We start from the raw sequence: 13,750 nt of genomic DNA, 5'->3' as shown, positions 1-13,750 counted from the left end.
TCAGCAACCAAATGGGATATAGTTCTGCGAAGGCAATGCATTTGCTCAGGAAAGGTTTCCAATGGGCTTTCTTTGATTTTTTTTTTCCAGATTTTGGGTCTTGGCACTGGCTTGGGATTTGAGAGAAGGCACATTTTTTTTTCCTAGGGATTGCTGAGCAAAAAGGCTGAACAAAGAGCAGGGCAGAGCAATTTGAAGTCTGCAGCGAGTGAACCAGAGAGCACTTTTAGAGTTAAAACTTCATGATAACGGTGATAGCTTCGAAATTGCTTACCATTTGCTAAGGTATTGTGTAAGCATATCACTTTCATTAAGTCATGTAACCCTGAATATAATCTCACGTTTTAGACGTTAGCATCAATTTGCAGGCGGAGGAAGTTAAGGTATGGAGAATTGAAGCAATTTGTCAAGGTCTACATAGCTAACTAGCCAGAGTCAAGATCTGAATCCAGGCTGAATGGTGCCAGATGGTGGAGGTTTTACTTTATATCCTAGTCTTTGATATTAGTCAAATTTTCTGAAATGACCTACAGTATTCCTTATTTGTGCAATATATATTAAAACAATACTTTCTCTGGGATGGTGGTTATGGTAAATAATTGTTTTAAGCCCCACGTGTCTCTTAGAGCTTTGCATAAAGATTATTTGGGATAAAAATGTGACTTGTTACATTGCCACGGTGACACCAGAGATAGGCTCTTTTCTTTATTTAATAAGGCAATTAACAGAGTTGCAGCAAGGAGAAAGGACAGCTTTATGCATGTGTATCTTTTCTGTTTCTATGAAATAGAAGACAGTCATGTCCTAGTACACCCTTGATGGAAGGAAAGGTTAATTGGATGTTGTGGCTACCGGTTCTTTTTGGTAGAATCTGCAGGCACAGATTAGGTAGGGTTTAACTGTTCTTTGATTCTGCCCCCTGTGATGTTGATTATGGCCCCAGAAAGTCAGAAGATCAGCGAGAGCCTTACCAGTTCAGAGTAGTGCAGTGATTAAAGGGAACAAATCATCAACCAGTAGAACGGAGGGACAGCAGCATAGTAGCTAATACTGGGGTGTTAAGCACCTTTGTCACAAATACCAACAAAATAGGGTGTTGACAGTGTCTGATGAAGTCTGTTGAATTACTGAATTATGAATTTTCTGACTACAAGTTTTTTGTTATAAATGAAGTCTTGATAAGCAGATACCTAATTTCCTAATCAAACTCCGCAGTACCAGGACAGCAGGTGAAGAGCTTGCCCTTTTCCTCACCATGACTTGCTAATTGTCCTTGTGATGAATGTCACACTTTGATCAAATAGACTGTTATATGATCCATGCTGATTAAAACTTTAAGACACGGAGTGCCCACGAACTTGTCAAAGTATAGTATATAGTAAGTATCATTAGTTCCCGGACCTTGGCCAAAAAAGTACAGTTGCTATTTTTCTTGTGGACAATGCCATATTGCTAGCATATCAGGATGTATGCTTAAAGCTTTCTAAAATTTGGGAAATTTATGCTGTGTTTCCATCCCCCTCCCTCCTTACCCCATATGCCTGGTCTTTGATGACCAGTGTGTTTCCACATACAAATGACTCAATGAAAGAAAAATATAGACACCTCTCTCATCCCAGACATATACATGGCCCAGTCTTTGCTTAAAAAACATCACCGGGGGGACTGAAAAGATGACTCTGCAGTTAGAACATTTCTTGCTCAGATAACCCGAGTTAAGTTCTCAGCACCCACATTGGGCAGCTCCCACTGCCAGTAATGCTAGTTCCAGAGGATGCTATACCATCTTTTTTACTCCTATGGGCATTTTTACTCATGCACACACATACACAAATGCAGATACTCATGAACACACACTAATATTATACATCTTTAAAAAACCCATACTTTACTTGAATCCAGATAATGGAACAAACAAACTCACTTGGGCAAATTTAGCAACAAGAAATGTGTTGAGGTTTTAAAAATGGGAATTGAATACAGACATTCTAGAATGTAAGATATCATGCTGTTTGTAAGAACAACAAAGTCTAGAAGAAAATCTCAATGGGTATTTATTTAAATTTTTGCAAGCAATTTTTGGCCACATTTTGGAGACAACACTTTAGTGAAAACATCCCTTGAGAATAGGGCTTGTCAGCAATGTTATTTGGAAAGCTTTTGTTATTAAATTGTTATAAGTTGCTTTTATTTTAATTGTTATTATAGAAGTAGAGTCATTCTGGGTTAGTGAGATGGCTCAGAGGGTAAAGGTACTTGTCACCAACCTGATAACTTGTCTACAGGACCCACATTGGAGAGAGGAGAGGACAACTTCAGTAGGCTGTCCTCTGACCTCCACATTCTCCATAGCATGCATGTACGTGTACACACACACACACACACACACACACACACACTCACTCACACAATAAATAAATAAATACATACATACATACATACATACATACATACATACATACATAAATGTAAACTACTTAAAAAAACAAAACCCTTGCTTATAGCCTGGTGAAAAATGTGAGGCATCAGTGTGTTTTGTCTGGTTGGAGATTTTGTTAATAACCGTGGCCCTTACAACTGCCCATTCTTTAGTTCTGGAATGATTTGAACCAACCTTAGAAATAAAGAGACAGGTTGTAATCACTGGGGTGCTGCAGAAGGCTGTTCTGTTCTGGGAAAAAGACATTCTTTGCACTGCAGTGAGATGTGAAAATGTCTTTTTTGTGACTGAGTGGGCTCTCTGCTTCTGCTCCAACCACCAGCTAGGGTAGACCAAATCCTACCACTTAGAAGAGGTTCTTGCTTTCACTTAAGAGGTAAAGGCAGGGAGAAGGGAGGCCGGGAGGCACAGTAAGAGTGACATTGGTAGTGACATTGATGCCTTGTGCTTGTAACTACTGCTGCTCAGTGACTGAGCTCTCTGGATGAAACCACCCAGAGGGCTACGAGGCTGGAATAGCTCTTTCCCTTGTAGAACAATCTAGATTATGAACTCTTAAATATGTACACTCTGAAGCTGTCTGACAGCTTGCTTCCCTCAAGGGGAAAGCAAAATCAGATTCAGTCCTTGTTTTCCTTTTGCAAATAAATTCCTTCTTGACAAACAGAGTTCCTGGGCCACAGGCTGATGGGTAAAGTGAAGGTATTGGCAAACAGGGACTCTTCTTCTGTGGGTCAGTGTTTCTAGCCACTTATCTTTTTTTATGTGTGGTTTATGTGTTTTCTCACATGTGTGTAGTTTGCGTGTGTGCATGTATGTGGTTTGGTGTGTGTGCATGTGTGTGCGTGCGTGTGGTTTGTGTGAGTGCACATGTGTTTGTGTGTATGTTTTTGTGTGGTTCTTCCTGTGTGTGTGTGGTTTGTGTGCATGTGTGTGTGTGTTGTCTCTGTCTCTCATTTCTTTTGAAGAATTTGCTTACATGTTTATTTATGTTTACTTATTTACAATGAACATGTTTTCTAAGTACCCACTCTGTACCAGTCACTAGTTTGTACCTTATATGTATTTTCGGAATACCTGCTGTGTACCAGTCACTAGACTGGGTTCTGGAGATGTAACCATAAAACAAAAGACTAGGTCTCCACCCTTGAGGAACAAACTTCCTAGCACTCTCTGGGGTTTGACCTAGTTTTGGTAAAGTTAGGTCAGGTCTACTGTTCACAGCAGTCCTCCTCCATTGGTAGTATGCATCCGAAAGTCCTTGGGGGTCTCCTTTGCTCACCTATTGCCATCAGCCTTCTCTCTTGGTGGTACCCATTCTGACTGTTGGAAGATGGGATACCAGAGCCACCTATTTCCCTGTACCCAAGATTGCATGATAATGCACAGCAACATCGTTTGGATAAACGTATTTTTGTTTGGGACGTTTCCCTCTCTCTCATCTGCCTGAACAGTGACTTCCCTTGTGTATGGCAAGAACAACAATGAAGTTTGCTTTGGCACACTTCACAATTCTGATTTTCAAAAAATACCAAACTTGTAGAAACTCTGGAAGTCTTGTACTCAAAAATAATCATTATTTTTAAATATCATTCTTTAAGGGAGACATAATCTCTGTGATATATACAGTGATTAAATTAATCACTTTGTCCTTAATAGGAAAATAAATTTAAAAAAATGTTTTTCTTTCCATATAAGAAAGCCGTATTACTACTCTTTTACATTAGTCTGGTCTTTAATAAACCTCTAGCTAAGCTTACTCCACATCTGTCTGTTCTTATTGCGATTATTGCTAAAATTCTTCACTTAGGCAATGAATACATACTGTGCTACAGTGACTCGCCTGCTTTGTCCTCCTTCTGGCATTTTTGTTTCTAAGTTAGTAGACCTCACAAGTCCACTCAGCTTGGACTGACATCTACATCTGTAAGAATCCGAGTGTGAACTTCACAGAGGGGTCATCAGGACTTGTTCTGGTCGCAAAAGTTTCTATTTACTCTATCTCATTTCCCTATGTCACCAACCTTTATTTTCATTATTTTTTAAATAAAATAAGTTAGCAGGAAAAGTATTCGCTTCTATCTGGAAATTAAGTTCTGTTGGTTCTCTTCCCTCATCTCTCCATCTCCCTGACGGCCTTCTACCTCTCACTTCCAGCCTCCTTCTGCTTTCATGTCGCTTTTGCTTTCGTGTCCTTCTTCCCTCCCTGGAGACCTCTCCACCCTCCTGCTATCCTTCCTAGTTCCACAGACCACACCGCTTACCTACACATATAGACATTCTGCGCTAGGGGCACATATGACAGGCAATATTCCATTGTTGTCCAGAATCTGTTTTCTTCCTTCCCAGCTCTAACCATTTTCCCACAAACATCATGATTTTATTTCTCTTTAAAGCCAAAAGAAATTCCCCTGCATGTCACCATCTGTTGATGGATATCCAGTCTGGTCCATTCCTTTGCCATTGTGAAGAGAGCTATCTTGAGTGTGGATGTCCTGGTACGTCTGCAGTAGGTTGTAGAGATTTTTGGGTATATGCTCAGGAGTGGTACAGTGTGGGGGGAGACATGGTAATTCTGTTTAATTTTTTGAGACACCTATGTTCTGATTTCCAGAACAGCTATATTATTTTTCACTCTCACCAGAAGTGAGTAAGATTCCTTCTTTCTCTTTTCCCTTGTCAACCTTTATTGTTACTTTTCTTTTTTCTTGGTGGCAACCAATTCTAACTGTGGTGGGATGGGATACTGGATGAGTTTAAAAACTTGTATTTCTGAGTTCATCAGTGTTTCTTGACAGAAGGCTGAAGCCCTGTTCTGGAAAGGACCCGACTCACGACTACTCAAGGGGTTCAGCTAGCTCCTGGAACTCGTGTCTCCTACATCATAAAGCAAAGGGCCACACCTCATGATCACTAAACCTACTGGGTCTACTAGAATTCATTCTATGGGACTTATAATTCCTGAGATTTGATAATAAAAATACCAAGGCTTACTTCATAAGCAAGGTGAAAATCAGTTTCATTATTGTTATCACTAATTAAAAACACCTGGACTGTAAAATAGACTTGATTATAAAACTCATGCCAGTTTGGCATCATTCTCCTTTGATGTCCATAAAACATATATGGTTCCTGGAAAGCTGTAGATGTGGCTAGCTCCCTGAGATGTTTTTGGTTTCATTCTACAACTTAGTTCCAATATCGACATTTTTTTTTTGGTCACATGCTTTGTCTTGTGAGTATCAAACAGAAAATAAAATAATGTTATTTAAATCTTCATTTTGTGGATGCATCATTAGATTGGAAGTATTGTTATTCAAATATAAAGGCCAGAGAAGGGGCAGTGAGGTGATCTGTGTAAGGACACTTGCTGTCAAGTCTGATGACCCAAATTCAGTCTCTGAAACCCAGAGACCTGAGGAAACCGACTCCTACAAGTTATCCTCTGGCGACCACATGTGTGCCATGGTGTGTGTAGACAGTCAGATGCACAGTAAATAAATACATGTAAAAAATTAAGGCAGGGGAATATTGATCTATAGATTTGAGAGTGTTAAATTGCTGATCTGGCTGAGTGTGGTGAGATTTGAGAGGTGAAGGCAAGAGGATCGTGAGTTCAAGGCTGGACTTAGTTACATCCTGTGTTTGAGGCCACCCTGGAAACTCTGCTTTTGAAAACAAAAACCAAATAAGTAAACAGACAAACAAAATATGGATTGAAGGAGTGACTGAAGAAGATCTTTGTGGTGAGGATGTAGTTTCTTATAATGAGATTTTGACATTAAAAATTCATTTCATTAGAAACATTGTCCAATATCTTTTCTCTAGTTGAAGAGGCTTTTGGTTTTCTCCACCATCATGCCAAGATGAGATAAGCCCTAAGAAGGCTTTGCCAAGTTCTTACCTTGAAGAAGGTCATTGTTGAGCCATCTCTGACTGCTCCGTATTCTATCTTCGTTTGTTTCGCCAGATCGTCAGCGGAATCGATGGGAGATTCCATCCTCTCTACTGTCAAGAAGGCAGCCAGGTTGGCAGTGTAGGATGAAATGATGATCAGGGTGAAAAACCACCATATTCCTCCAACTATTCTGGTCGATAGAGCTTTGGGCATCAGCTCTGATCCTGTGACAGCATCATCAGAGTTAGGGTGTTACACCAAGTCAGTAAAGCAAACGGAGACTGGTCCTATTCTAAGGGGGAGGGCCTCTTCAAAGCCTGTCTTGCATGAAGATGAAATGAATGTGTTTTCTAGAAATGGAACAAAATCCAAGTGATCTCTTCCTTAACTTTTGCGTGTTATTATTAGTTATTACGTCTGCTTACAATGTAAGCAGTCAGAGCCCCCAAGATAGACTGTCTAAAATGTATTTAGTTGCTTAAAAGTGAAGAATTTATCTAAGACTTCTGGTCTTATTACTGACTAATGCATTATTTAGAGTGAAGTAAGATATTCTAGGTTTTTATATAATGATGAAAATGGTACCTACTTATTTTTATTTAAGGTTAAGCTATGTGAGAAACTTTCAAAAGGTTACAGATCAGCCCCGTTATAACATGCCACTTAAAAAAAAAAAAAGATTGGAAATTCTCAGATAATGTGAAATGAAACTTAGACACACTTATTTGTGGGTGATTCACTTTTGTTTCAGGTTACTCTTAAGGAAACTATATATATATATATATATATATATATATATATATATATATATATCCCTCTAATTTACAATCTTGTTTGGCTGAAATAGAATACATTCTTCAAAAGGCATATTGCCCTTAAATAATTGGCTCGGAAGCTGGCTGTTTTCCCGTGTGGAGAGCTGTTGTGGCTGCTAGGAATACTCGTTTTAGTTACCATTCAGTCTGCCGTTGCTTTTAAAAGTTAGCATGGAGATATTCAATATGTGTTTCCTAAGAAAACCCTCCTCTCACTGTTGGTTCTGTCAGTCAGACGTCCTGATGAGCCTAGCTCATCTTTGAGCATAGCTGCCTACATCCCAAAGCAGTCCAGCTGTAGGGGACCGGAAGTGCAGTTGAGTTCACATCAGTTGAGCTGATTCCTGACTGCATTTTAGTTAGTCATCCATTTGCCTGTAACCTGCCCTTGGTGATGTGCTTAGCGTTACTGCTATCAACCTGAAGTCACGGCAGAACTCCCATTGAAAATCCCAGAGACCCAAAATATTTGAGTGTTAGTGGATTGGACATAGAGATTTGAGGATTCTTTCTTTATACTAGTTGGGTATCTTGATATTGTGTTGCAGATGGAAAGAAAATTTGGGGCTTGCTAGTCTGCAACTGAATGAGTTTATGCTCAGGTTTAATCTACAAGCCGACACACTGCTCATGGAATCAAAACCAGCTCAAAGCCGGTGATAAGGAGATGCAAGCTGGCAGAGTGTCTGGGCTTTGAATACAGAAATATCCTTTTAATGCTCAGTGTCTCTGCGGGGCTTGGTTCCCTCCGATGAGATAAAGGCTTTGACTGTAGTTTCCATTCCCTCTTGTGTTTGTTTGAATTTTGGTGTATAACATTACACAAATTTGTAACCGTTTCCATTAAATTGCCTCCAAGTATTTAGCAGAATAATCTGTTGCTGTTGTTTTCATCTTGTGGTTTAAGGACTTATATGCCTGTGGGTTTGTACACTTAAAGCCCAAGGTTGCCTTGTATCTTGGTGCTTAATTGATCTAGCAGCCTTGTGGCAATGTGATATTATTTTAGATCTTTAGTTAGCTTCCATTAAAACACCATTATCTTATAAAATAGCCATGGGAGATAAATATCACATTAAAGATACATTTTTTTCTTGGCTCATAGGTACAGATTTTCTGTTATCAGTTTATCCTTATGTTATTTTGTTGCATTTATAAAATACAGCTTTCATCTTATCTGTATGCACATATAATTGTGTTTTGCATGGAAGTAGAAAAGGACTTACAGATGAGCCACCATTTGACATGTAAATATAAATTTGTATTTTTTTAACTTTAAAATAAATATTTTTTGATTTTAAAAGAAATTCTCTAAAATTTAGGGCAAAATGTAGCATCCTAATGGAACTGCATTTTAAACTCTCATTAGATGGTATTAATGAAGTTTCTCAATGTTCCTTTGCATTGTTTTATTTAAAAAAATCATATAATTTTGTTGATTTCTTAATTCTTAATGTTATGTGATATATTTCAAAGTGGCGTCCCTCACGAAGATATGATTTGTGCATGCTCAGTACCCTAGAGGATGAAGGCATGAAAGCAACAATAACACAGAGTAAAGCATCACTGGAAAATACTCAGGCTGGGACAATACTTGCTGAAGTCTCTTTAGTGCCTTTTATGGCAGACATGACAGCCAATCCTGATCCAGACTTTGCTCAGGCTCTGTAGAAAAGAGAAAGTCTGATCATCACATTAAAAAGAGAGATGAAACAAAGTAGTTTCCAATGTAATACAATGACAGGCTTCTGCACACAGGAGAGAGCATGACGGAGAGAGAGAAGCTACCTGGTCCAACGCCATGTGTCAGGGGCAGATGTACTAACAGTCACAGATACTGCACTGGGCAACGCTTCTTGCACGGGAGGATGTTTGTCAACTTCTTGAAGACAAGCAGAGTCTGGCTGGGGCTGACTGTCATGTATCCAAGGTAGAGTGGTAACTAATAGACACTGTATCCCACAGTTTGCTGCGGATGCTGGTAAACTCCAAATGGGGGAAAATGTGAGTGGGGTTTTAAAAATGGATACATGTACATGACAGCAGGCATATGCCTGCATAGGTCTCCAGCATGGCCAGTGAAACCTGTATGTGTTTGGTTTTTATTCTATTGCCGGAAAAGCAACTTGTAGGGATGGGAGGAGGCCTCCTTCATTCTGAGAATAATTGCTCATATAATAATTACCTTAAAGAATTAAATGCACTGGGTAAGCAAGACACAGCTTCTACCGGGGTGTCTTGCGGGATTTATAGCTCGGTCTTATGCTCTAAATTCATGCCAGTGATTTCTACTAAATCTGGCTGTGTCTATGCCCATTTAACAGTCCCCACATAAACTATGCATGACTGCACAGGAAGAAGTGTCCATTTCTTAAATTATGTGGTATCTCCATACCAATAACCAACATGCCTGTTTATTTTCCATCTCTTCCTCCCTCTCTCCTCTGTCTCTGTCTCTCTGTCTCTGTGTCTCCATCTCTGTCTCTCTCTGTCAGATTCACAGAAAGTAAACATTTCAAATGATATGATAACGACATCCTAATGAAAAACCTCAAGTTGACTTTCAAATCATACACACATTTAATGTATATCCCATTTGGGTTTCTTTTGCCAATTTGTTTTGTAGCTTAGTCTCAAATGGAAAGATAGTCCAAACACAGCAGCATCTGTGACTTATGATTTTTTTAAATTAATTCATTTAATCTTGGAAATATTTGATAGACCATATGCCTGAAATCAAAGCTGAAGAAAATCCACAAACGAGGTGGATTTATTCCAAAAGTTAAAACTTCTCTATCCTCCACAACAAAAACAAGAATCTCTGAAATCATAGAGAAAGAGAAAATATATGACATCTTTTCAGTTTCAGTTTTATTTCTCCAGCCTCTAGTTTACTGTTGCTATGGTTACCAGTTGAAGAAGATTGTAAAAGTTATTGGGTGGCTAAGGTGAATCTCTGTAGAGTTTCTCAGAGTGGTAATTAGGTGCAGTGCTAGGTCCTGTCAACAATTGGAAGAATCCAAGTGCATTCAGACTTCAAAGGGTTTAAATTCCATTCCATTTAAGCCTCTGACTTGTGACTTTATTATGAGGAAGGAAAAGATGGTCATGTCTATCTACAGAAATGCATTCATTTTATTTTTTTTTAAAAGTCTAAGGTTTTGTGATGGATAACCATCACTGTTAACTTGGCACGGTTTCGAGTCACCTTAGAAACACATCTCTTCAGATGTCTACGGTGATGTTCCAGAGAGGTTTGGTTGAGGAGGGGAGACCTTGAATGTAAGAAGTACCTTCCTATAGGCTGGGCTGTAGACTTAATGAAGAGGAGAAAGTAATACAAATGGACAAGGTGGTCAGAGCACAGTCTTCACTGGTCTCTGTTTCCGGACTGCAGATACCATGTGACAGATGCCCGAAGCACCTGCTGCCAAGCTTCCCACACCTGATGGACTACACTCTTAATTATAAGTCACTACAGACCCTTTAATCCCTTAAACCGCTTCTAATCTGCTATTTGATTACATCAGCGAGAAAATAACTAATGTAAGTTTCTTAATCTTCACTACTTGCAGGTAAATGTAAGTCCATTCTTGGAAAAAATGCTTTTTGGATACATAGCAAGGAAGCTCCCTTTAAGGCCCTATGTCTGCCTTCGTCTTGATAACTGGCTAGAAAGAATATTGCTGTTGTCTTATATCCAAGGAAGTTTCGCCCTACCATCTAGTTTCATGGTGGAGTTTACCAGCATGAAAACTTGCCAGCAGACTGTGGGACGCAAGTGGCAAAGCGGGTAACCGGTGTACCTTGCTGCATGAGAGCTCCAACTCCAAACCAGAAACTATTTAGCAAAGTGAAATTGTTTTCCACCACGTCTGAGTCGGGGTTGCAGGGGTGGGGATTATACCACTCGTAGGGTGTAAACCTGTGATAATTAACAGAAACAGTTTGTGAAGATCAGGTACACACATGGCGCAGAGTAAAACCCATGGAGCAGTGGAGAACACTCCACAACTGAGCAGAAGCAGGAGGAGAGGACCTGTGTGCGGACACTTCCAGCTCGACTGAACCAAATGCAAAATTCCTTGGGCAAATAGTCGCCAGCTTCTTGACTCAGAGTCAAACCCGTGTGTCTAGGACGGCAGTCCTCAGACCTGTGTCTACTGAATTCTGAAATTCTGAGTTTTCAGTTACTTCCATTTTACTGAGTAACTGGGACAACTATAAGGAGGCCTTTAATCCCAGCACTCGGGAGGCAGAGGCAGGCGGATCTCTGAGTTCGAGGCCAGCCTGGTCTACAAGAGCTAGTTCCAGGACAGGCTCTAGAAACTACAGGGAAACCCTGTCTCGAAAAACCAAAAAAAAAAAAAAACAAAAAAAAAAAACCAAAAAAACAAAACAAAAAAAACAAAACAAAAAAAACAACAAAAAAAGGAAAGCTCTCATAGCCGGGCAGTGGTGGTGCGCACCTTTAATCCTAGCACCTGAGAGGCAGAGGCAGGCAGATCTCTGTGAGTTTGAGGCCAGCCTGGTCTACAAAAGCTAGTTCCAGGACAGGTCCCAAAGCTACAGAGAAATCCTGTCTCGAAACCTCCCCTCACCCCCCCCCCCCCAAAAAAAAAAATGAAAAGAAAAGCTCCCGCATTTCATTTTTGACTTTAGCAAGGCTCAACAAGAGTGGCACGGAATACATAGTGATTATATGGTTGGGCTGTTATGTTGCTTGGTGCGGTGAGGGTCATGTGCCCTCCAGGGACATTTATTGTTCCATGAACACACCCTATACCGAGTATAACATTTCACAAATGATGCAAAATAAAAATAAAGAACAAAAAAGAAGGACTGAATTTGGGAGAATATCACTTATTTCAAAGATAACTATATAGAAATACAAATCTCAGTCCTTCAGTGAAAAGACAAGGTTTAAATTGGAAGGAACATAGCCCAGGTATAGGTATATACTGTATATATCAGTATAGTTTATTAGCATTAGCTTCAAGGCTCAGAGTGGGAAATCAGAAACTCATGCTTTCCTCTTGATTTATTTTTAATTGAATTATTTTCTGAATTATGCCCACAGTCATGCAATCACCAACTCTGGTTAGGTGTGAAGTGTTTTCTGTGGCACTATTATCGCTTGGCCTCCAAGAGACCATGACCAGTAAGTTTCTCAAAATACAATGTATCTTCCAGGAAATCTACACAAAGGATTTGACTTGACTCATCTGGCTTCAGTTCACCTCTTTATAAAACAGAAAAATATGGATGTCTAGGAGCAACATTTAAAATAATAATCTGGGGAACTGATTACAACTTCAGTCCTTTCTGTTTCTCTAAGAATCTTTCTGACCTATGCAGTCCAGAAGAGGTGCCTACTCTAGGGGTCTTAGGGAACTACCCTAGCAATATGTGTGCGTTTTTTTTTAAAATAAACATTGCCAGATGTTCTGCAAAGTAATCTGTAATAATTTAAAATGCAATAATTCATAGCACTGAAAGCTTTGGCATTTGCTGCCGGGCTCTTTTAAGGCAAAAAGGATTGTTAGAGTAATGTTAAAATACTCTAACGCCAATGAGAACACATGGTTGCTCTCCAAGCCGTAGGGCTTCAGTGTAAACAATAGCTGGATGCAGGTGCATCAGGGAGAACTGGGCTTAGGGATAGTATATTATTTACAGCGAAAAGCAGGACACGCTGTGAATCGTGTCCAATGAACTGGGAAGATAGTTCCTCTTCATGAAAAATGTTCTCTAAAGCCCCGGACATCTTCTGCAAAGTGTGCAGTGTTTTCCCACAGAGTATTAAGGGCATTAGGATAGCAGCCTGGTCACTTATTGCACCGTAATATCCTCCAACTCTTTCCTGTGGCTTTTTCCGAGCTGGAGGGCACGCCATGCACATTCTTGTAAGCTTATGAACATAGCTTTAATTGACGGTGCATGCCAATACATTTTAATTACTGTTGCACAGTATAATTAAGTTTTGGATTTATATACTCTTATAACCATAGTAGTTTGCTCAGCTGAAAGAATGAATACCGATATTAATGAACCTAATAATTGGAACAGCATGCAGACTAAAGATGCTGTTACTTAAACAATATCATTGTCCCTTGTATAATAATTTTAACATATTAATTGCAAAAATTAGGAAGATTATGCATTCAAGAGTACAGGCTTTTCAAATAGACCATAAAACCTGGCAACCACTACCCCCTGATATCCTTCTGTTGTTTACCCACTAAATGCACGCTGATCTGTGAGCACGTGTCCTTGGAATGCTGCTTTTAAATTTTTCCCTGTATAAATAGAGAAATGTTAAAATACTCTAACACTTGTAAGCAATTAACTGGTCTTTCTGTGGAGAAGAGGAAAACTATCAAACATCAGCACACTTCTCATCTCTTCTTTGAAAGAGAGAAAGTTGCCAGTTCTTTCTCTTCAGGGTTCTGAGTGACTTGGGAAGCACATGGGGAACATTGAACAATGAGACAAGGCTGTGCTGTAACACACTGGCATTTTACAGTGTAGAGAGACACACTTGTTGTTTAGGTGCAGATATTTTAGTTTGAGAATCCTAAAGTCTGATTAATATAG

At 39.5% G+C, this 13,750-nt stretch overlaps 1 protein-coding gene across 2 annotated transcripts in view; it reads right to left on the bottom strand.

Annotated features, from left to right (window-relative positions):
- Grik1 (glutamate ionotropic receptor kainate type subunit 1) overlaps positions 1 to 13,750 on the bottom strand; it is a 392,331-nt gene that overhangs the window by 30,162 nt on the left and 348,419 nt on the right. For both annotated transcript variants that reach the window (XM_038346565.1, XM_038346564.1), the window contains 2 exons: positions 10,960 to 11,078; positions 6,345 to 6,562 (listed from right to left, as the gene is read on the bottom strand). In XM_038346565.1, the coding sequence (XP_038202493.1) occupies positions 6,345 to 6,562; positions 10,960 to 11,078 (337 nt within the window). The remainder of the gene's footprint in view (positions 1 to 6,344; positions 6,563 to 10,959; positions 11,079 to 13,750) is intronic.

Source organism: Arvicola amphibius, chromosome 10, assembly GCF_903992535.2.
Source record: "Arvicola amphibius chromosome 10, mArvAmp1.2, whole genome shotgun sequence".
NCBI lineage: Eukaryota > Metazoa > Chordata > Mammalia > Rodentia > Cricetidae > Arvicola > Arvicola amphibius.
This window is presented reverse-complemented; position numbering and strand designations above follow the sequence as displayed.